The 23,144-nt window shown below is 39.3% G+C and overlaps 4 protein-coding genes and 2 non-coding genes across 6 annotated transcripts; 4 read left to right on the top strand and 2 right to left on the bottom strand.

The window, feature by feature from the left end:
* Positions 1-173: 173 nt before the first annotated feature.
* Pgk (phosphoglycerate kinase) lies at positions 174-3,749 on the bottom strand. Its single transcript, XM_065479703.1, has 7 exons — positions 3,580-3,749; positions 2,367-2,570; positions 1,831-2,175; positions 1,211-1,349; positions 898-1,154; positions 461-660; positions 174-406 (listed from the first exon to the last, which is right to left on the bottom strand). Exons 1-7 carry the CDS (start codon positions 3,639-3,641, stop codon positions 366-368), a joined length of 1,248 nt encoding a protein of 415 aa, XP_065335775.1. The 5' UTR covers positions 3,642-3,749; the 3' UTR covers positions 174-365.
* A 271-nt stretch (positions 3,750-4,020) lies between these two features.
* Positions 4,021-7,690, top strand: Acat1 (Acetyl-CoA acetyltransferase 1). Its single transcript, XM_065479733.1, has 6 exons — positions 4,021-4,132; positions 4,998-5,285; positions 6,008-6,368; positions 6,548-6,633; positions 6,687-6,875; positions 7,270-7,690. Exons 1-6 carry the CDS (start codon positions 4,100-4,102, stop codon positions 7,546-7,548), a joined length of 1,236 nt encoding a protein of 411 aa, XP_065335805.1. The 5' UTR covers positions 4,021-4,099; the 3' UTR covers positions 7,549-7,690.
* Positions 7,691-7,815: 125 nt separating this feature from the next.
* LOC135936735 (nose resistant to fluoxetine protein 6-like) lies at positions 7,816-10,954 on the top strand. Its single transcript, XM_065479673.1, has 13 exons — positions 7,816-7,983; positions 8,041-8,193; positions 8,245-8,348; positions 8,409-8,531; positions 8,612-8,820; positions 9,057-9,491; positions 9,557-9,725; positions 9,784-9,977; positions 10,042-10,171; positions 10,228-10,329; positions 10,390-10,477; positions 10,534-10,676; positions 10,767-10,954. Exons 1-13 carry the CDS (start codon positions 7,947-7,949, stop codon positions 10,899-10,901), a joined length of 2,022 nt encoding a protein of 673 aa, XP_065335745.1. The 5' UTR covers positions 7,816-7,946; the 3' UTR covers positions 10,902-10,954.
* A 370-nt stretch (positions 10,955-11,324) lies between these two features.
* On the bottom strand, positions 11,325-21,292 carry LOC135936725 (O-acyltransferase like protein-like). Its single transcript, XM_065479661.1, has 14 exons — positions 21,029-21,292; positions 17,600-17,687; positions 17,200-17,415; positions 15,008-15,264; positions 14,749-14,957; positions 14,454-14,554; positions 14,201-14,394; positions 13,973-14,133; positions 13,749-13,917; positions 13,500-13,693; positions 12,790-13,112; positions 11,973-12,115; positions 11,817-11,919; positions 11,325-11,759 (listed from the first exon to the last, which is right to left on the bottom strand). The coding sequence occupies exons 2-14, from the start codon at positions 17,637-17,639 to the stop codon at positions 11,659-11,661; spliced, it is 2,211 nt and encodes a 736-aa protein (XP_065335733.1). The 5' UTR covers positions 17,640-17,687; positions 21,029-21,292; the 3' UTR covers positions 11,325-11,658.
* On the top strand, positions 12,477-12,548 carry TRNAG-UCC (transfer RNA glycine (anticodon UCC)). The gene has a single exon. It is a non-coding gene; the product is annotated as a tRNA-Gly (tRNA).
* On the top strand, positions 16,988-17,060 carry TRNAR-UCG (transfer RNA arginine (anticodon UCG)). The gene has a single exon. It is a non-coding gene; the product is annotated as a tRNA-Arg (tRNA).
* Positions 21,293-23,144: the final 1,852 nt, after the last annotated feature.

Below are 23,144 nucleotides of genomic sequence, written 5' to 3'. Positions count from 1 at the left end.
CCGCTTATTTTCTTAAATTTACAGCTATATTAAATCAGCAATTTAGAACATTTTTGTTGCAGGCTTCAATTTAAATAGAATTTTATACTCTAATTATAAAACGTTTTGGACAGAAATGTTAGTTTAGTATTAATTATTAGTACCCTGATGGTTGGTAAATTATAATAGATCGATCCTTAAGTATATTGCAACTGTACTGCATCATTTATTAACATTTGATGTAAACATGAGTAGCAGTAAGACTGTTCCCAAATCACAAAAATGAAAACCAGGAGCAAAATTTATGCTCCATTTACAAAAAGAAAACATGATGCTTTAGCATTTTGTCCTACCAGCACGGGAATTTCTTCTGATCACTATCCAATTTAAGCATCGGAGAGAGCCGCAACTCCAGGGAGCACTTTGCCTAAGAGAGGAAGAAAAATTAACTTCACGGAAAATGGCCAACAAGAAAGGTTACCTTCAAGGAGTTCAAGGCTGGCACCACCTCCAGTGCTGACATGACTGACCTTGTCTTCGGTGCCCCACTTGGCGCAGCAGGTGGCAGTGTCACCACCCCCAATGATAGTGATGGTGCCTCTAGCCGTCGCAGCCACAACCTCGTCCATCAGCGATTTGGTTCCCACAGCAAAGTTAGGGAACTCGAACACTCCAACAGGGCTAAAATGAAGAGGGCAAGAATTGATAAAACACGGATCTTTGACAACAACTAGTAACTGCCCTTCTGACGCTAGAAAATATTATGGAATAATTATATGAATCCCGAAACTATTAAATGAAAAGGCCTCAGCCGAGAAATTTGAGGTGGAGGAAGGCAGCACTAGCTTAAAATTATTTTAGCCATGTGACCCAAAAATTAGCCAGCTGACCTAAAATAAAAAAATTTCATCCACTCACCCATTCCAGACGATGACCTTGGCCCTGGCAATTGGCTGCTTGAACAGCTCCCTTGTCTTGGGGCCGACGTCCAGGCCTTGCCAGTCGTCAGGAATGCCGTCCTCAAGGGTGGCAGCGCCAACCTGAGCGTCTTCACCAAACTTGTCAGCGGTCACAAAGTCGACAGGCAGGTGCAACTGAACGTTGTTGCTTGCAGCCTTGTCCACAAGCTTTCGCACAATCTTGGCTCCCTCCTCATCATACAGGGACTTCCCAATCTGCACAAAGTTGAAGATGATGAAAAGAAAGCATCTCTCGAGAGCAAGTTACAAACCTTCATGCCATTGATTTCCTTGAGGAAGGTGTATGCCATGCCGCCTCCAATGATCATTTCGTTCACCTTGTCCAGGAGGTTTTCAATCAACTGGATTTTGTCAGCAACTTTGGCGCCTCCGAGGATGGCCAGGAAGGGTCTAAATTTAAAATTGTTTATGAATTTATTTCTTGAGGAGGAAGAGGAGAGTAAGCCGGGCCAAATAGTCTACATATCATATATTTCATTGTTATGAAAATATCTAACAACACGCAAATTAGCCGTGAAAAATAGTATACAAGCCCGCAGCCAGAAATTTTCTGCATAACCATAGCTCAAGTTCAGGACATAGGCAAATAATTATCCAATTTTATCAAACTGCAAATATTGCTTGCATTTTTTTTTAAACATGCGGTTCTTTTCAACCCTGTATCTGTATCCTGTTCTTTTAAATGGAAGGGAAAAAGTGCATGTCTAGCATGCATGTCTTTCAATATCAATACACTTTGAAGCCATGTTTTTTCTCTCAAAGTTGCCTTTTTATCCCCAATTCATTAAAACCTCTCATAAGTTGTAGATAACAATAGATTTTCTAGTGAGAAACTTATCACAAAAACCCAATTTCATTTTAAACAACTTGCCTCTCAGGGTTGTCAAGAGCCTTGGCAAAATAGTTGAGTTCCTTCTTGAGCAGGAAGCCTGAGGCGCGCTGATCAAAACCTTCACCCACCATGGAGGAGTGGCCCCTGTGGGCAGTGCCAAAGGCATCATTGATGTACAGGTCGCCGAGCTGACGCAATTCTTCGCGGAACTTCTTCACTAACTCAGGGTCAGCTTTGTGCTTAGCGCCATTCTCGTCCACCCACTTGCCTTCCTCCTCGCCATGGAATCTCAGGTTCTCCAGCAGGATGATCGACCCAGCAGCAGGGTCGGCACACGCCTTCTGCACGTCAGCACCAACGCAGTCATTCAAGAATTGGACATCCCTGTGAAGAAAATTTTTTGATAATCATCTACATTCAAAGAGATCAAAACAAATGCAGGAAAGCTTGATTATCCTGCCGTTCTAAGTTAAAAATATTCCTCATTAAAAATATAAATTAATTTTATTACAAAATAGTGGGGTTATGTCGATTCAAAAGTAATTAACGTTTGGTGCATAATAAAAAAATCTCACTTATTGAGGAGCTTCCTGAGCTCTTCTGCGACAGGAGCCAGGGTGTACTTGTCAACGGGGCGGCCATCAGGGCGTCCCAGGTGAGACATAAGCACCACCGACTTGGCGCCCTTCTCCAGAGCATAGCGGACAGACTCGAGGGCAGCGACGATACGCTGATTGTTGGTTATTTTTCCTTCCTTCAAGGGCACGTTGAAGTCAACTCTATAATAAAATCAGTGCCAAACGATAGGCATTTAGTCCAAAAGAATTTTCATAATCTATTACGCAATGCAAAAAAAATGGGTAGATGTTTTCTTTTTCTTTTATAATTGCTATAAGAGCGAGGAAAAATATTGTTACGAGACTCGGTCAATCAGAGGTCAGATCAAAATATCTCTTAGCACGCTCAGCGACTTGATTGATTTAAAATATGCTTATGAGAGAAAAATAGTAACTTTATGAATTTTTTTGTAATCTAATTTTATTTAAATTGAATGGAACCAAATATGAAAAGGGACGTTAGATGTAAATTAATGAAGAAAAGAGCAGTAGACTGGTAAAACACTCGCAATTGTGTAATATTGAAGACTATGTATATGTAAACGCAGCATATAATTTCCACTTTTCGATTTGCACTTAATTCGGCGTCCCGCAATCAGCAAACTCAGGTCTAAATTCGCGTACACCACGCAAACCTTCACACTTGCCGCAATTAACCCAGTATTTGTTTCACAACAGGCCACATCTAGTAACAACTCTACCTCCACCCGCATAGCAGGCCACCGAGGGACGAGGGACACATTTAAAATTCAATTTTAAAAGTGGAAATCGCAAAATTACAAACATACAACGAACAATGAATGTACTGCAACCAGCGATGACAATATTCATTTTCATCATTTTTATTCAATTACGAAAGGCGATTTTTTGCTATCGAATTTTGTAATAGGCTTATTTATAAAAGAGCAAGTTTATTGAATTCAGAATTTCGCAGACCTTTATGTATGTATGTATGTATATGTAGATACTCAGGAATTTACAAAAAAACATACATAGATACACACATACATATTCATACATACACATGCTCAAGCATGGCATTCTCAGAATTACTATCTGTTTTCGAAAATATTTTTCACTGGGCTGTGCCGGATTTTGTAAAATACATAGCACATGATTTTGCTTCGATTAATATAATGAATTTTGAATTATATCGGAAGAAAATCCTCACCGCATGAGCACCCTCTTGCCGGTGAGCTGCACCGCATCAATGCTGAGCTTGTTAAGGGCCATAGTTGCAGTGAACCAGACTAGAATGACCTGGAATCAAATTTACAGCAGCGCCTGAAGACTAGCAGAAGCACAGTGTCTCAGTCTCTGAGCCGGCGGACGATGCAGCTGAAGTTCTGATTGAGTCCAAGGTCCCTTGAATGTCAAAAACACTCGCGCTCAGTGACCACGCCCCCACAACAGGCAGTCCGCGAGGTTGTACAGAAAGGGAGAACGAGACCGTCATTTAAAGTTTTGCAATACTTTGCAAAAATTTCAACTCATTTGGCTAATTTGCAGCAGTTTTACAAAAAGTAAAAAAACAAAGCTATTTTGGGAGGATTCAATTGAATTTAAAAGTTAATAAAATATGAACAGTCGTTGTTCTCTTATAATGCTTTCACCGATCTTTTTTGTCAAGGGGGCTCGTCGATCGTCGAGAAAAAAATTAAGTCTCCTTCTTTACTTTTCGATTGAAAACGATGGCGGCCTGTCGGTACAATTACCTCAAGCAGGTTTGTTTTGCCAATCAATAAGTTGTAATTTCGTGCTAAATCGAGCTCTAGCTTGCACTGCTTGCCTCGTCATTCCGACACCATTTCGTTTGAGACAATTGGGATTTTGTTAGGCGGAATGCGGCATGATTCTGTTGCGAGGCCAATCATCTGCTATGTTGTCCTTGGAAAGAAAATTATTTTTGCCAGTTAGAAACAAATTAAATGCCAAATGCTAAACCCGTAAAACCTTTTAAAAAACTCGAGTGAGAAACTTTAAACGTGGACTTAAGTATCAAGCTACATTTTCTACAAAATTTTTAACAGAAAAAAAATTATAGGAGTTAAAAATTTTAGTTTTTGAATCGAAAGTTTTGTTTAAACAAAATATTTAAAACTATTGTACAGTTCGAATAAATATTAATATTTTTATGGAAAGCTCTCTACATGTTTGTTCCAAAATTATCTTATCTGCTCGATTTAGTTCTGGAAAAGGTTTTATTAAGTTTTGCAATTAAATAAAGGTAATAAATTGGGGGTTATGATGTAAGCTGCATGAAAAATGAAAAAGTCATGATATTTACAGCAATATATTTTTCTCACAACTGAAACCGTCACTCGTACTGTCCGAAGTCGTGCAATTTACAAAGTAACGATATATTTCATTATTAAAAATAAAGTTATTAGACTTCGTAAGGTATTATTAGTTTCAGCCTTCTTTAATATATTATAATATTGTTATTTTCAAAACTGGTCCTGCTAATCTTAATTGTGCTCTTACAATTAGTGAGAAAAATTATGGTTTGATTCATTGAAATTAGTAATGACCTTTTAATAATTTACATAATTTAATAACATATTTTTGTAATGGATGTGTGTTTCATAGGCGCTGAGGCGCTACAGCACCTCTTCAGGCTTGAAAGAGGTGCTGATCGTGTCGGCTGCTCGGACGCCGATGGGCTCCTTCAACAGCGCCTTGTCCAAGCTCCCTTCCACGCGTCTAGGCGCCGCGGCCATTGAGGCCGCCGTGCAGCGTGGCGGCGTGCCCAAAGAGGCCGTCCAGGAGGTTTACATGGGCAGCGTGTGCCAGGCCGGACTCGGACAGGCGCCTGCCAGGCAGGCAGCCCTCTTCGCTGGCTTGCTCAAGAGTGTCCCGTGCACCACGGTCAACAAAGTGAGATCGACTTTTTCTGTTTTAAGAATACAATTTTTTCATGGGAAAATTATTGTTTGAATTTACCTAGATTATTATTGAAAGCAAAAATTATTTTCCCTACGGAAAAAATAATATTCAAGCTTAAAAAACCTTTTTTTAATGGTTTCAAAAGTTTCTTCATTAAGAAAATAATACAATTTTATGTTGGAATTATTGTGACACAAGTAATGAATTATTTATTTACATATTATAGTATTCTCTGCTAAAACCAAAATTTAGATATCTTCTAGATTTAAAAGTTTTGGTACCAGGGTTGCATTTATTTTGCTTATACCACCCATTTTTTCACCACTGGTTTTTATCGGTTTTAACCAGTGAATTTTTAAAAATTTCTTGCGTGTGAAAATATAAACTTTGTGGTCGAGGTGGTCAAAATTTCCTCTACTGTGCAAATTTTTTATTTTAATTGCCATTTGCTGCCTCAATTTCTCCAAAAATTTCTTTCTAACAATTTTTAAAGTTGAGGTCATGAGCTAATAATTAGAAAATTATTGAAGATAGGTGCAAATATTTCCTGCAAGAAGCTGGTTAAAATAGAAAAAAAACGCTTTTTACCCCTGCACTGCATTTTATTAAATGCGGTTTTTTGCAACCCTGTTTGCTTCATATCTTACCTAATTTGTCTGAATTAAATTATTGTGTTCTATATTTTCAATTTTTTTATTGTAATTTTGCCATAGGTGTGTGCGTCGGGGATGAAAGCCATTCAGCTGGCCTCGCAAAATCTGATGTGTGGACAGCAGGAGGTGATGGTTGCTGGTGGAATGGAGTCCATGTCCAACGTTCCCTTCTACATGCGCCGCGGCGAGACAACCTATGGCGGCGTCAACCTGATTGATGGCATCGTCTTCGACGGCCTCACTGACGTTTACAACAAGGTTCACATGGGCAGCTGCGCGGAAAACACCGCTGAAAAGCTGGGAATCAGCAGGCAGCAGCAGGACGAGTTCGCCATTAGCAGCTATAAGAAAAGCGCTGCAGCTTACAAAAATGGACACATCAAGGAAGAACTTGTCCCTGTAAAAGTTCCTCAAGGAAGGGGTTAGTTTATTTTTTACTTAAAGTATATTCAAGGAACTAAATGCTAGTTGTAAAGCACTAGCGTTAATCATTAATTCAACGCTATCATTATCTACGTAAAATGTTTTTAATTTGTTTTACTGGGTTGTTATTAAACTTATTCATTGTCAATCTAGTGATAAAAGATACTTTGATTTTAGGAAAACCTGATTTGGAGGTCACCATAGATGAAGAGTACACGCGAGTCAACTTTGACAAGTTCCCCAAGCTCTCGACTGTCTTCAAGGTAAATCTCTCAACCTGGAGAAGAGTTGTCCTGAATAAAAATATGAATTGCAGAAAGATAATGGTACAGTCACTGCTGGAAATGCATCAACGCTTAACGATGGAGCCGCCGCTGTTGTATTGGCCACGAGGGCTGCTGTAGAGAAGCACAACTTGAAGCCCTTGGCCAGGGTGGTGGGCTTCTACGACGCGGCAACAGAACCCATTGACTTCCCCATCGCCCCTGCTTTTGCCATCCCCAATGTAAGAGAGACTTCCATGTGTTTTTAATATGTGGGGCTGTGAAATATTGACTATTTTTTCTGAGGCCTTCTGTGGAAATATTTTGATGATTTAACAATTTACATTGTACAAAAGAACTGCACATTTTGTTTAAATTTAAAACGTCTTTGAAATTACTTGTAATCACAAATATCTTCAAACTTTTGCATTTTAAATCATTAAATTTAAACAACTGGTTAAAAATAATTGATAGATAAAGTAAAAAACCTGAAATTAAAAATGCTCAAAAGTTTCTTAAAAATTTGGCTGCAATTTTATCCTCTCTGAGAATTTTTGATACAAAATATCCCAATGAATATTTCAACACAATATTAGAATATCCTAATTTTAAAAGCAAAAAATTTATATTTTGCAGCTTCTTGCCAATGCTGGAATCAAAATCGATGATGTTGCCCTTTGGGAGATCAACGAGGCTTTCAGCGTGGTGGTGCTTGCCAACATCAAGATGCTGGGCATTGATCCCGCCAAGGTGAACGTGCATGGCGGTGCTGTCAGCCTGGGCCACCCAATTGGAATGTCGGGCGCCCGCCTTGTGGTCCACCTGGCTCACGCGCTCAAGTCTGGAGAGTATGGAGTCGGCGCCATCTGCAACGGTGGTGGCGGCGCCTCTTCCATCCTCATCCAACGCCTCTAGACTCTTCGCGTCGACAGCAAATCTCTATTTTTGATATTTCTACCTACTAATGGATATGCAAGTTATTTTTATGAATTGCAATGAATTGTTGATGAGTTGAATAATTATGTTTTGAGAGTAAAAATCAAACAATGTTACACAACTTTGGACCATTTGTTTATCCTTCTGAACCTTCCCAAATTTGCTTAAATGTGAGCCCTGGGTTTTTGCCAATTGATGCCGATCCTCTTTTGGACGTTTCACTGCTTTGAAATTGCATTTTACCAGCAAAGGAAATAAGTGCACACCGTGAGTCAAAGCCAGCCTTGAATTCAAATGAAATGCATGCGAGTGTGGGAAATGCAATTTTAATCGCAGATTGAAGTATACAGTCCAGTCTGAGCAGGCAAAGCGAAAGCATGAACCTGGTGGCCAGTAATCTCTTGTTCATTTTGGGTAAGAACTATAGCAGTTGAAATGTTAACATTCTTTTCAATTGAAATTTTGAAAAAGGGGCACTTCTTTTCACTCCTGCAAGTGGCAATGGTTTTGGTCGGAAACTGCGCCTCCAAAGTCCTGAGTTCAAAGAAAGTTCTGCTGAATGCAAAAGGCAAATTGAAATTTATCATGCTGCAATTGAAGGTTTGGAGCTATGGGCCTTACAAAGTGAGCAAAAGCTACCTTAAAAAATTTGATAATTTGAAATTGTCCATGCAGTGCTGGATGCGAACGCGAAAATTCCCCCTGGAATATTGAGGGGTAATGTTGACCAGTTGGGTGATTTTGAACAGTGTCTGTCTGTCAGGTCGCCAGACAATCAGGTTTGCCAATATTATTTTATGCTTTAACATTTTCATAAAGTAATGAAACGTCTGAGACAGATTAGAGGAAAATACTGTTTACCTGAAATCGAGTTTAAATTGGCTGAAAATAGCAGCAACAATTACGTCGAGATTTTAAACCTAGCTCAGGCGAAAAGGCAGATCACAGGCAACTTAACTGACGTAAGTTCATGCAATTTTTAACTGGACATTTTCAGAATAGATTTTATTTTGCAAGCCAATAATTATTATTCATGTGACAGCCTACTTTTTACAATGTGGCAAACAACATATTCCTCGTTGGATTGTGCCTGCCTGATGCGTGCGATGAAAAAGATGCTGTTGCTGCTCTGGCAGATCAAGTGTCTGCTCTCATAGCAGATTCTCCGTTGGAGGCTGAAATCATCCTGAGAAAGGGTTTGTGCAGGACTGATGAACCGACGCATCTTTCGACCGAAGCCATTTCAGCCATGTGAGCTACAAAAATCGTTTTCTTTACCGCAAATGTTTTTCGTATTATTATTGTGTGGTGATTTAAATTTTATCTGCGTGGATCCGATATTAACTATGGAGTTGTAATATTCCAAAAGATATATTATATTAATCAAGTGTTAAAGTTTTAAAATTTTTAGAAAAGTTGTGATGACAAATTTCACGCGCGTCTCCATCTCAAAATATTAAAGAGAGAAAGTTACAAATCTTTTACAGAGTTTTGCTTGTGGTGCCAACCTTGTTGAGTTTGGTCTGCTGGGCTTCAGAAACGTCTTTAGCCACTTGCGCAGAAAAAAGATTAAGCGCGCGGGTCCTGATGTCCCTGTCTCTTGGTCGCTGCTGGAAATTGCTTTGGAGCCGCCCTGAGCAACACGACGACCTCGGCTGCACAAACGGCATGCGCGCCTTCTTCCTCATCCTGCTTTATTTTCTGCACAAGAGCGCTGCCATGATGATGATGCCATTTACAAACAAATTGGAGGGATTCGGAGTTATGAACGAGAAATGGACCCTACTAGTGAAAATGTTCTGGAACTACGTTGACGGTTTCATATTTCTAAGCGCCGTTTCAACTGCCTACTATGCCGCCCGCACAATCAAAAGTGGTAAAAATCTGAACCTTCCTCAGATGTACCTGAAACGCTATATCAGGTAAGGTTTAAAATACGCGTATTTATATTTGATATTTGTACTATGATTGGCGCTATACTTTATAGGTTCGTCGTACTGTTGCTCGTCATTGCGTTCTCATACACGCACTTAGCGCCGCTTATCTTAAATGGCCCTTTGTGGATGCGCTATTTGGAGTTCACATCTACCAACTGCCAGGGCAAAATCTGGACCCTGGCAACCTTTACTTCGAGTTTTAATGGTTTCCCAAATAACGTAATTAATGATAATGTTTTTTAATAATATGGTTAACTTGTTTTGCAACACTTTCTAGTGTTATGACACGTCAAATCATCTTACGACGGATTTATTGCTGTACCTACTTGCTCCCTTCCTCGTTATCGCGCTGTGGTACCAGCCATCCAGGTCGGTCAACTTTATATTCCTCATGTGCAACCTGGTGGTCTACTACAAATATCACTTAATTCAGAGTCACAACCTCCCAGTGGTCGCGCACAACAATTACGAGTAATTCGCATTTTATTTAAAAGCAACTACGAATATATTTTTTCTCCTTTATTTCTTACTAAAGTCGGAAATCAACAATTAAGATAGCGAATTATCTTCTCTTTCCCGCTATAATACGATTGCCAACTTACATGATTGGACTTTGTACTGGCTGCTACTTGCAGAAGATCAACTGCAAATATAATTTGGACAGGGTTTGATATTTTTTTATTGCTGTATCGCATAAATTGATTGATTTATGGTACCAAAGAAAATGTATTGGCTGGGAAACTGCATTGCTGGCTTGATGACATTTTACTGCGTCGCCTGGCATTATGAAACCGGCAGCGAGAACTACGTTCATCACTATGAGGTTTATTCTCACCTATAGATATCAGCGGAATTCACTCGAATATATTGAAATTATTTCCAGAAAACCCTTGTATATGGCTTGATTCAGCCTTTTTTGTGGTCATTTGTGCTCAGTTGGTTTGTCTTCATCTGCGCTACTGGTCAAGCTGGTAAATATATCCAAATAATCCGTTCTTTTTTTCAGAAGAAAATTGTTAAATTTTAGAACGGCTGAACCGTTTCTGCAGCAGCTATTGGTTTGTGATGTGCACCCGGCTAAGCCTGGGCTTCAATCTAGTGCAGTTGCCTGTTATACTCTACTGGATCGCCTCCGTCCGTTCCACCACCACATTTTCCATATTCCACGTGGTAAGCGCCTGCCTTTTCGCTAACGCAGTCAACCCGCTCGACACTACTGTTGGCCTGCATGCCTAACCGCTCCTGACGATTTTGTTTCAGATTAACCTACACGAATTCCTCGTGTGCTTGGCGCTTGGAATTTATTTCACGGTCGTCTACCTTGTACCCATTGTGGAGATTTGGGAGGTGTTAATGAAAAAGACGAAAAAGACTGATCAAGATAAATCGCAGTAAAGCAGACCCTTCTAAATCTTGATTTAAAATACCGAGTTTATAATTGTAAGAAAGAAAATGCATTGTATTTCTCAAAAAATTATCCTTCGAGGAGTGTTGCATTCTTGACCGGAAAATAACCTTGGCTGACTCATGAATTATGTGCATAAAATTTTAATTGAGTATCATTTAATTTTATTTCTAATAATATTTCATATTCTGGGGGGAAATTTGCGGTCAAAATTATTTCTTTCTTATAACGCATTTCAGACGCCAAAACTGGTCGAGCTCTTTTAAACAACGAGGATGAAGTCTAGTTATTCCTTTTGCTGTCCAGAATTATCGTTTTACTTTAAATAAAAAATTCACACTGCGCTAGAAACTGGAAAAGTATTTCCGTATTGTAACAAAATTGCAAAAACGGCGAAATTAAACGCTTCACAGTTTACATAAATAAAGTAGGACTTTTCATTCCATTTAAATGATGAAATAATGAAAAATACATAGTATTAAAGAGGGGAGATTCAGTCGCAAGAGGATAGCCCGTGTCGAGAACATTTTCGCACACGCGCGCACTGTGCACCAGAGTTGTGCGCGCACTATGCGGCCGCAGAATTCCCTGGACCAGTTCAGAAGAGTAAATAATGTACCCACTCCACACTTGATAAGTTCTGTCTCACGCACTTAAAGTAGTTTCAACTAATGGCAAGAGGAAATACATTTTCTTCTTTCTTAAATCACTAATAACAGGACGGATGGTGCCTGCCGCGATTATTATTTACTCCTCGGCTTGGCACTTGACCGCTCTCTCCTGTTGTTTTTCCTCAATGTGCTCCTCTGGAGAAGGCTTTATGTATTTTGAGTAGTTCGGGGGCTTATCTGTAAATTATCAGATGGTTAATAGTTAGAACAGCGACGCATGGCTTTAACACTCACATCCGCCGCTTATTAAAAGGGACACGTCCTGGAGGGGCAGCAGCAGGATGAGGGTGCTGAGCAACGAGGCGCTTCCAACCATCGCAATGTCATTCATGTCAAACTGGAAATTTTGATTTAGAGTTCACAAAGTTTTTATTTTTTAAATTTGCTTACTATTCTGTGGACGCCGAATCTGCTAGAGTGAACAGCATTTCCCACGTTGACCGCGACAATGTAGATTTGCGTGAGGTAGATAGCGTAGGAGAGGCGCGAGTAAATGATGAATCCTCGCCAGGTGAGAAGACGCAGAAGCCACCCTGTGAGCAAAAGATTGCGTTATATTTAGGCTGCCTTTGAGGATAATGTTGCAGTTCCCCGCGCGCCATCGTCGCTGACGAGGCGATTTCCGCTCAACGCATCAGCGCACACAGTTCAATTGTCTGCTAAAAAGAGATGGAAAAAAGTGTGGGAGCAGGATAAGCGCCTCCTTCTTTAAATTGCAGACTTGTTTGGATCAAATGATATCATTATTGTGACGTCTAGGAAGATATTTTGTTTTTGTAACAAGAATCTAAAAAGATAACGATATAGTAAGCACTTCAGGGAAACCCTCAGCATCTGACCAACTTCAATTATTTTCTAGTTATCAGTGGGTAATTTAGGACATTAAATTAATCAGCGATGGTGGTGTAATGGTGAGCATAGTTGCCTTCCAAGCAGTTGATCCGGGTTCGATTCCCGGCCATCGCACTTTTTAATATTTCATATAAAAACAAGTGAACAAGGACCTCACATCAATACTCTTGCGTGTATAAGACATTTTTGCTTTACAAGGTATGAGGAAATCCGATGATATTCATTTTTGTCATGGTTCTTAAATATTTTCTTTTAAAGAGAATGGAAATTGATAATATTTTTGGCTCTTTTTGGAAATTCAGTGAAATAATTAAAACCCATACCGTCGAAAATTTTCCTTTTAACTGAGATTTACCTGGTGCGTGCTTGGTGGCGCAGCTGTAGACGAGCCAGCAGAGAGCGAACCCCCACATCAGGGGCTGGAAGGTGGCGAACACAGCGGCCTCGTTCACTTGGTAGATGTAGCCCTTGCGTGACGAGTGCGACACGCCGAACATGCTGTAGGCCGCGCAGCCGATGGCGATGGCAGTGCCGGCAGCCATCTGCACCCTACTCAGCACCTGCTTGCAGTCGGTAATCTGCAGCACGTACCCTAGGCCCAGACCCAGAAGATAAGGGGTCAGCCGGTGCAGCGCGTTCACGTAGATTATGTTTGCGGATTTGACCATTGTCTCCGTTCTAAAACAGTTCGTTCGCAAAAATTGTATTCAAAATTTCACTTCTACAACACATGCAACATAAAATTGATTGCCCTATTGCAAGTTTATATTTTATTTCAAATACAAAATTTAAAAAAGAAGGATAGAAAAAGGAAGTAAAAAACCGTACCAAAAAGGATTAAATATTGGAAGGTAGAAATAAAAACTTAGATGAATTACAAGACCTCACCTCCTTTTTTACCCAATTCCTCCCTCCTTTTCTACAATTTTCTCTTTGAAAAATTATGTTCCTGATGGAACGGAATTCATGACCTGGCATTTATTGTCATTTACTTATATTTTAATGAAAAAAATAGACAGCAATTAAAATTCCAATTCAAGGAAATTTATTTAATTCGGTACTTACGACATGCCGTAAAAGAGGAAGGATCCGAGTTGGTTTTGCATCACGACTGAGTACTTAGCAGCGGCTAGGACAGCTAGCGTGGCGCAGAAGACAAACGGCGCTTTCTTGGGGTACTTCCAGATGCCCAACATGATGAACGGTGACAGGATGTACATGTGCATGTCAGTGACCAACTGATGGGCTGGCGGGTAACACTGCAAATGCCGGGTTTCATTCAAAAGGGGTCATTCTTTGTTAAAGGTGGTTTACCATCTTATTGAGTCCGTTGAAAACGCTCGTGTAGGTCAGCACGGGCAAAAGACCGCGTTTGCAATTGTCCACGTAAGGTCCCACGATTCTAACGAGGTTCTGTCCAGACACCTGATGCTGCATCAGATTCTGCAGAATCAAACTCCACACAAAGACCATCGGTGTGAACCTGGAATGATCTTGACAATTCAGAGGTGCGACGTTTCAGGGGTTGGATTCAGTACTTGAGATATCTTTGGAAGTACATCTTTGGGATGTTAAGCCTTTGGCCCGTTCGCAGTTTCTTAAACGCGTAGAAAGAAGTGAGCAGGCCACTCAGCACGACAAAGGCGTCTACCCAGTTCCAGAAGGCTCTAAAGATCATCGTCCAGTCGCCTTCGAGGAGCTAAAAATCATCACTCTTTTATAGAAACACAAAACACAAAACTTGTATTAGTGCGGCGGTGGCTCACGTCTGAAACGTCCGTGCGGTTGGAGAAAGGGTGAAAGAGGATGAAAACCACTTTGTGGATGACGTAGATCATGAGGGAGGCGAAGCAGCGCAGGCCATGCAGGCAGCTGAGCTCATCTTCCGGCACGTCTGTGTCCACCAAGGAGCGCCAGTTGCGCCGGAGAGAGAACGCCAAAAGCAGACGTCTGAAAGTTCCTTTTCGAAATAGGTCACAGTTAAAATCATAATTTATTAGCTCAAAGTAAAAGGTAAACCTTCATGTGCCGTAGGAAGTAAAGCACCGTTTTCGGCTGTGTGCGCTTTCTCATGTAGAGTCCCAGCCAGTGCAAACATTAGCAGCGATGCGACGAAAATGCTGAAATCCCCCCAATGCCAAAACGCCATTCAAACAAAAATTCAGCGACTCTAGTCAAACAAGCCGCAAACTGTTAAATTTCCCAATCTGAACAATTAGACTAACGCAGCATAAGAATCAAATTTTGGAAATTTAATAATAACTTTTGTTGGTGAAGGTGGCGTGAGATTTTTGCTCATAGAAGTTAAACTTACATAGTAATGACCGTCCATCGATCGACTTGGTTTTCATCCGCATTTCGGCACGACTTTTGGCCCAGGCGCACTTTAAAGTCTATCCCAGAGGAAATATTAATTGGTTTTAGCATCTCATTGAGACTGTCCTCCAGGTCCTCGTGACCGCAGCTGTCCGGAATGCAGAAGCCCAGCTGGACGGGGCTAAATGTTGGCAAGTGAAGATCGTTCTGAAAATTTTTTATCTATAATTCAGTCATTGAAAATGGGAAAAATTTACGTTTTGGTACTCGTTGCTCATAGCATCGTGTGACTTCATCAGGTCGATGATGGCATGCAGCTCCCGCCACTTGCCGTTCGCACCGGCGCCAACCGGCTCGAGGTACACAGAAGCGGCGCAATATTTGCCCCTGATGCGGGGTCCACCTCCCACGTGTTCTGGCGTCCTCACTGCAGATACGCACTGTTCGAAGTCGCCGAGGTGCACCAGGTTGCCATTCAATAGACTTGACCCAATTTTGCTAGAGGCATCATACACTGAAATTTTTTCCATTGAATTTTAACTCGTTTAGTTATGTAGAAACAAGTTGTGCGTATGTTAGTAAAGTTAAGCTGTTCGCTGCTTGGGTTTATTTTAATCGTTTTTTGAAAGCAGCACACTCATGGGTTTTCTCACCTCGTTAATTTTATTACCTTAGTGCGACGTCACGGAAGTTTGATGCACATTTTTTGCATATAAGTGCAAATTTTTAGCAAAATATTTTGATATATAAATAAAAAGTATATATTTTATTATTTTATAAATTTTGCCAGAGAGAGAGAGACCATTTTAGTATAAAAACATTTATAAATATTTTATAGTTCCAAATTATTCATAAAATATATTAATTTATGAATTTTGATTCAAAGATGCTCTCTCTCTCTCTCGCAAAAATTTAAAATAGTAATTTGGTGCTTTTCCGTTTTAGATAAATGTTTTTTTTTATCGGTTCACCTCTTTTGAGATGGGTTACCCCCTTTTGTTATTTCCCAACAAAAACAACTCGTGAAAACTCCGTGTCACAATAACATCGCGAACGAATAATATTGGCTCACGGGCCTCATTGGAGGAAGCCTCTAGACCAAAAAAGACTATCTCATGTTACTGCCCCCACATTATAGGGACTTTTATCGAAACGCCTTGACATTCATCCCACAAAATACTTGAAAGGTGCAAACTAGCTAGTCGGAGAGCTTGCGAAATCCTCTTAAATCCAAATGGACTCGTAATTGCAATGCCAGAGAATGTAGGGGCCAATGCAGCCCGCATTCGATCTTCAAACATCGCTCGTATTCTCACACAAGGCACACGCTCAACAATGCGAACCAATAAAATGTTGATATTTGGTTGATAATTAAAAAAAATATAACTGGCTTCCGTGGATTAACCAGCACCCGTTTCCAAAACTCTAGAGTAGCATACTACAGAAAACCGCAGCCGCTTCCCATTTTGCCTAAAGCCTCAAAATTTTAGCCAGTCCTCCGGAAGTTAGCTAGCCGCGTGTTTACCATCAATGGTTAAACTCAATTGTTTAGTAGATATTGATTTTTATTCTTAATAACCTATATAGAGACTCATAAAGGTTGGACGAATGTACAAAAATTATTTTTTATGCTTAAAAGGTAATCAAAGTTTGACCTACAATTTTAAGAATTACATCAATAATTTTCACGTTCACTGCTATAGTTTCCCTGCGCGCCAAGTGAGTTAAAAATAGAGGAGTGTGCACTGATTGGTCCTTTTGCAACATAATGCATGGAGCATTCCCCCAAAGTGTTGTAAAAAACCGCTCGCACTGTTGGTATTATCTATCTAATTTTTTCGGACAAAATTGAAAATGATTGATTTTTTATTTGATAAAAAGTGGAGGAAAAACAAATTAAATTATTTGTAAAGCTGTGTGGCCTCTATTTAATGATATCAAAGAGTGTAAACTTGACACTTTTTTATTTTAATATGGGTAGCTGCATGAGCACTGCTAATTTGCTAATTTGTCAATTCAGAAGCTTTTACAAACAATTTAATATTATTTTTAAATTAAACATCCCAATTTTACTATGAAAGCTTAGGTTCCGCTCGAATTTCATTTTTTGTCTTCTAATGACAGAGAGGAGAGAAAAGTTTCAAACTGTTGGCGCTCTTCCCCCACTCAAGTTCTCGCGCATTCGTTCAACTCCGTACCGCGTTTATAAGCGTAGCCAGATGTGGAACTGACATGTAGACCGTGTGGCCTAATGGATAAGGCGTCGGACTTCGGATCCGAAGATTGCAGGTTCGAGTCCTGTCACGGTCGAAATTCTTTTTTCTGTTTTCGTTCGTTTATTTCAGCCAATTCCATTGCAATATTATGTTTCGTATTTTATTTTACTGCTTCTGTCCAAAGATACGTAGAGATTTTCATTTTTTTCTCAAATATAAAAAACGCTACTTACTCTTTAGTGCCCACATCTTCATCTGGTTCAACTCTTCGTGAAAGAGGCGGCTGTGGAGACGGCACTGGTAGTTATTGCTGCCCCCGAGAAGTGGTAGAGGCGGCACAAGGCGCAAAAGAGCGGCCAGAGCAGTTGCGTCCGCCTCCGCGGGCGGCCGCACGCAACTGCTGGCGGCCGCCGTCGCGTTGAATGGCTCCTTGAAATCAGCGGCCGCCACTAAGGAAAATAAACTTTAGCCCTTCCATGTCGTAAAAAGGTGTTTCGCAAAGACGGAGCAATTTCGGTTCCATGCGTGAGTAAATCAATAACTGAGCAAGGACTTTCAGGACATAATATTAGGAGTTTTACCGCGAGCTGTTATTTCATTCTCTATGTTCACTGCATGAATTCGCGTACTCACCAAGGGCTATTAGCAAGCTGGATAGCGTTAACAGCAACATTCTCGGCTCCTATCAAATGTGTGAAGGCGCAAATGCACGCACCTGCTCCTAAAATTAAGAATTAGTTGGATTTTAGCACAATGAAAGCTAACCGCAGATATATTGTTATTTGAAAATCATTCATATTTTCAGGAGGGTGAGTTCTTTGCCATCATTATTTTTCGTAATGAGCAATGAAAGCCGCTGTTAAACCTCCACTACAATGCGGCTACCTCTGATTTCATGCTCATGAGTTGATATTTTGGAACAAATAAATTGACAAAATTTGTCAGTCTAGACGGTCTTGGTTAATCTGAAACGAATATTTCATTCAGTCCAAATGTTTTAAAAAATTCAGACGGGTTTTAAACATTGTGGTTGAATTTTTGATGGCCCAAATTTCATATAATTGTGCGATGGAGAAATTTAGAAGCATGATTTGGGGTAAATATTTCAAATATAATGAAAACTGATTCTGTCATTAACAAATAAATAGGAATATTTTTTGCTGAAAAATTATTTAATATTTTGGTTCAATTTCAGTTAGTTAAAATCCTATGTTATCATTTTTTCATCACACAAAATAGAACAAAATATTACTCTTCAAATAAGTATCAAATTGAGAGGAAGAGCAGGATTTGATAAAATATAGTTCATTGGGTGGGGCAGGACTATAAAACGGTTTATATTTAGTGTGCGCACCTATTATACAATATAAAAATATGGTAATTGGAAGCATGGAAAAGTGAGTGATTGTGGCAGAGGATATCAATCATCTATATCCGGATGCTGAGCTAGGAGCTAATGGAGAGGAATTTAATGCGCTGCTGGCGGCTGCAGTAGAGTAGGAAAGGAATTGAATGTATAATATATGTTTACTAACTAATATTATACATATGAATGATAAGTTTCACTTAGAGGCTGCGCGGGGCGGTTGCATGTGTTGGTAAACACGTGTGCCGCCTGTGGCCGCCTTTGATCGTGGTGAACAGAAGCTTGGGAGACGCAAGGTCGCAGGCGTTTGGCCAAATTAACCCGATCGCTTCCAAGGCTAATTTCTCCAGCTTCAGAAGAAAATAAGGCCGCCGTCCAATCACTCGAGTTACTTTTGTTTTGCGCCAGATAATTCTGGTTGGTGAGATATTCGCAACACACATAATTATCACGCACGCAACGGGTGATAGTATAGAAAACGGCCCCCCGGCTGTACTGACAGCAAAACCGGGTTGCTGCCTAGGTCAGTGCTCGCACGATAAGGCGTAAAAAAAATACAAATTTTATAAAAGGCGCACGTCTAGTCAGATTCATAGCAACTCAGATCGGTATTTCTATTACTAATTAAATTCAAATTTATATTTTCTACATCCTTTATTTAAATTTTTATAATAAAAAAAATTTGCCATTCATTGGTAGAAATCTCAGCCATGCCAGCCGGCAAATTTTGGGTCAGCCGCCGTGACTTAGGCTAAGCTGCGCCATCCGTGGGTCAAAAAGCAAAAAAAAATCGAGAAATAGTGCTAGAGAATAAAATTTGTCTTTGGCCCTTGGGGTCATTAAAGCACAATTAAAATTATCTTTAAAAAATTTTGCCTGCCAATTCAGCTGCAGTCCATCCAGCCAGCCGGCGTCTAAAATTACGCGGCTGAGACCTCTGTTTTTAAGTACTTTTGAAGCACAAATTCATGGATGTTTTAAAATATTGATTTTTTAATTTTTATATCAACAATAGTTACACTTCTTTCAAATCAAAAATTTATTGTATGAAATACAAGCAGAAAGATATGTTTCTCATTTGATTTAATTCCTGAAATTGAATTTCTTGCCTATTAAATTTCCAATTTAAATCTTATTATCTCGCTTGTTATTGATGTGTGTGCATGCACCATAAAAACATACCATCGCGTACTTGTTTTTCCATCTCACGGTGTTTTCGTTTTTTCATTCGCTAGAGAAATAGAAGGGGTTGATGGCTTTGAACGAGGTGGACGGAAAAAACGGCAGAATTGTGTTAAGGTTAGCGCGCCAAGAGTTGCGTCGGCAGCAAAATTAAAGCTCTAGCTAGCTCTCTGCTTTTATAGCTTACACGTAAGGTAGTTGGACAATCTACTGGCTGTAATCACTCTTGCTGACGGAATGTTGGTAAACGACGTCGCGATAACCGGTTCGCGCTACTCTATTAAATAACTTTTCACGCTGAGCAATAGCATCAGCAGCGCAGGTGCCTTATTATAAATCTCGTAGCACTGCTGATCGACTTTTCAATGAAAACGACCAAACAAATGGCAATGCCTTTCCTATCTAAATATAAATTTCCGCGCTTTTATAATACATAATATATATGGCATTACGCATTTTGGAAAGTTAAACATTTATATTATTTCCACGTATTAAAAAATGTTGCAATCTTTTTTGCTTGTTTAAAATAATATACATTTTGAACATGATATCAAGAGAGGGAAAAAACACGAACATTAAAATTGAATTAAAATTAACATCAAAAATTTCTTGCGGCTCTGTCCGGCAAAATAATATCGTTTTTGTAGTTTGATACGAGTTCTGTTACCTATTCTTGATCTTTTTTTTGTAATATTCCTATTTTATTGTGTGCTTGTACTATCAAGAAAAGACAATTAACCCCTGACTGATAATTCAGTTATAATTTGTTGAATAATTTTGACCACGGATATTTTAAAGTCATGTAAATTTTGCTGTGCAGTTGAGGAAACCTTTTCATAATAAATTACTGCAAAAAATTTGGGTCAAAGCTTATTTTATCCGGGTGTTGTAGACTATAAAATTTTAAATAGCATGAAGTCTATACTATAGGGTTTGTTTGTGTATGATTTTCAAGCGGTGAGCTAAGTGTCCTACTGGATATCGCAGAATTTTATTCGCAAGCCATACACTGTTAGAGATGTCTATAGATACGCAATAAGGTGTCAAAATTCATCGCCGCGTCGAGTAATTTCTCGAAATATTGAAAAAACTGGATTTTTAGAGAGTCTTAGTTCATTTTGATTATTCTTTGTACAGGATTTAGATTAAAATTTTAAAGTAAATTAATTTAATATGACTCGGACACCTTTTGTTGATTTAACTGTCTTTTAGATATCTATCTTAAATTTTTATAAATAATGATGGAGTCCAGTGTTTTATGATAAAAATTTCCTTTTGAATTGGTTTTCGAAAGAATCAAACAAAATTTTTATGGGATAATTATTGTGACTTTATTCACGCTGTTTGGTTCTCCGAAATCATATAAATGAATAACATAGCCCTTAAACTCTCAGCTATAGCATGGCACTCACTAAAATGTTTTGCTAACCGGTTTTAATTTTTTTTTTAATCAATTCTTGTTTAACAGGAATAAATTGCAAGTGACAAAAAATTAAGGTAAAGCTAAAATGTACCTTGATTTGTTCCAATAACTTTCCCCACCCTTGCAGAGGGCAAACTTTCCGTGGGGAGTGCGGAGGGTGCGAGCTGGAGGTCCGTCACTGAACTTATTGTATCCAATGGCACTGTGCTTGGAGCATGTGGAGCGAGGCGCCGGCAACTCACGTCTCTCTCTTTCTGTCGGCCTTTGAGGAAACAAACGCCGCAGCCAGGTATTGCAACCAGGGCCCCTCCACCTGTGGCCACGGCTCGGCCTCCTGTCAAAGGGGAGACACACAGACCTACGGGGCGTCGCATTCGAAGATGCTCCTCAAGACAATAAATTAATATTTGCATGCAATATTATATCCAAAATAAAATTGAAGTCAATTTTCTGAAAAATGGTTACACATAGTTAATCGGTATAAATCATAAAAATATTGATAATTTAGCTTTCCCTTTCCTATTTGTTTGTTTAGTGACGGTCATGCAAGAGACTAACTCAAAATAAAATTTAAAAATATGTTTTAAATACTTGATTTCAAAAGTTTTAACCTAAATAAATAGAAAATGGGAAAACCTAACTTTATCTGCAACAAATCGCTTTTCTCAAACACATAAAAATTGTATCTCCCGTTGAGTGCTTGAAGTTTTTAATTTTAGATTTATGGACGTGTGCCCTTTCAAAGAGATAAATTTTTAAGCACACATTTATTGCTGATGCCCACTATTCTTGGCAAAAACGAAAGTTCATGCAAACTTTTTATTTTTAACCTTGAATATAATATATTTGAATTTAACAGACCCCATCGGCATTCAAAAATTAATGTGTGCCGCCGCGGCTCCTCTCATATAGAATTAAGATCGAACTCTCATTTTCACATGACTTAATATTTAGAGCAAGTATTTGCGCAACTACTAGACTGTGGCTCACACATTGGTTATTTTTATGTATAAATTACATTAATTATCAGGAATGGTCAATATGACTTGATAGAAACTTCAGTCCTGAATTGTCTGTTTCATCCTCATAAAAATAATATGCAGAATTTTCCTAGGTCTTTGCTCCAAAAAAGTCTCCTGTGGCTGAAATGTGGGATGTGTTGCAAAGATGACGCAAACAGCAAATTGCTGAACGCATAGAAAAAATGCGGTTTAACCTAACAATTTGAGAGCAGCACAGCGTGGATTGCAAAGGAGAGTGTGGTAAAAAAAAGTTTGGACAGTTTTTTCGTTCATTAACGACTGCATCGAGAGCGCCAAGGCCACGGTCTCCTGGGAAAATCCATTCCTCCCATGTGGTTCGAAGCTAATTAGCACTTTCGGAAAATAAAAAGAAAATTTATTGCCAGCTACACCATCGCGAGGTACAATGGATTAAAAAAAGATGCTGATTCTTTTCAACGAAATGTCCGTTAATTTCTGTCAAAGTGACACGCGAGTAGCATTTATTGTGTATTAAAGAAAGGGCAAACAAGAAGAGACGATATGAATTCTCATGTTGCGTCATGAGTTTTTGTCCCATCACAAGGAACGTCACGAAAGGAGTAAAAACATTTTTGAGGTTTGCTTAGTTATAGCTCCATCACAATGATATATGTGTCTTTGAATCGCAAGTTGAGAAAATACAATGCTTAGGTGACTTGACAAAATTATCCACGTTTATAATTAAGAAAAAACATTGTATGACAGGAGATATTTGAAACATTTTATTCATTACCTGGCGTGTTTAAAAACTGATTTATCACATATAGCAATTTTAAAGATTTTTTTATTTTAAACATTGAATGATATGCTTTAATATAAACGGATATTAAAAGTCATAAAATCCAGCTTCGCTTGCGTTCATTTTAGGCCTTTCTGCTTTTCTCGTATTGAATAATAATCGTGTATGCAGTGACTGCTGCTCGATGGATTACGCGAGGCAACGAGACGCGAGTTGCAAAACACAAATGGGTAGAGCTGTATATTGAAGTTTCTTATTCCCTCGAGTTTGTTGCACTGCGCGGTCGCATGTATAATTGGTACATTATGTGTAGAACTTTCATTTTCCTCTGATACACTCTGTGCAGAGCTGACACTTCTCGGTCGACTCTTTGGCCAGGCAGAGCATTTTTAGAACCAGTTTTCTACCTTTTTCACCGTGAAAGC

Source organism: Cloeon dipterum, chromosome 1 (assembly GCF_949628265.1).
Source record: "Cloeon dipterum chromosome 1, ieCloDipt1.1, whole genome shotgun sequence".
Classification (NCBI taxonomy): domain Eukaryota; kingdom Metazoa; phylum Arthropoda; class Insecta; order Ephemeroptera; family Baetidae; genus Cloeon; species Cloeon dipterum.
This window is presented reverse-complemented; position numbering and strand designations above follow the sequence as displayed.

Coding starts and splice junctions, on each gene's coding strand:
- Pgk (XM_065479703.1), bottom strand. CDS start 3,641: ATGGCCCTTAACAAGCTCAGCATTGATGCGGTGCAGCTCACCGGCAAG. Junction 1,155..1,210: donor AGGAAATCAATGGCATGAAG/GTTTGTAACTTG, acceptor AACTTTGTGCAG/ATTGGGAAGTCCCTGTATGA. Junction 407..460: donor CAGCCTTGAACTCCTTGAAG/GTAACCTTTCTT, acceptor TTCCTCTCTTAG/GCAAAGTGCTCCCTGGAGTT.
- Acat1 (XM_065479733.1), top strand. CDS start 4,100: ATGGCGGCCTGTCGGTACAATTACCTCAAGCAG. Junction 4,133..4,997: donor GGTACAATTACCTCAAGCAG/GTTTGTTTTGCC, acceptor TGTGTTTCATAG/GCGCTGAGGCGCTACAGCAC. Junction 6,369..6,547: donor AAAAGTTCCTCAAGGAAGGG/GTTAGTTTATTT, acceptor CTTTGATTTTAG/GAAAACCTGATTTGGAGGTC.
- LOC135936735 (XM_065479673.1), top strand. CDS start 7,947: ATGAACCTGGTGGCCAGTAATCTCTTGTTCATTTTGG. Junction 8,532..8,611: donor TCACAGGCAACTTAACTGAC/GTAAGTTCATGC, acceptor TTCATGTGACAG/CCTACTTTTTACAATGTGGC. Junction 9,726..9,783: donor TTAATGGTTTCCCAAATAAC/GTAATTAATGAT, acceptor AACACTTTCTAG/TGTTATGACACGTCAAATCA.
- LOC135936725 (XM_065479661.1), bottom strand. CDS start 17,639: ATGTTGCTGTTAACGCTATCCAGCTTGCTAATAGCCCTTG. Junction 14,555..14,748: donor CGATGGACGGTCATTACTAT/GTAAGTTTAACT, acceptor GGGGGATTTCAG/CATTTTCGTCGCATCGCTGC. Junction 11,920..11,972: donor GATTCGGCGTCCACAGAATA/GTAAGCAAATTT, acceptor CAAAATTTCCAG/TTTGACATGAATGACATTGC.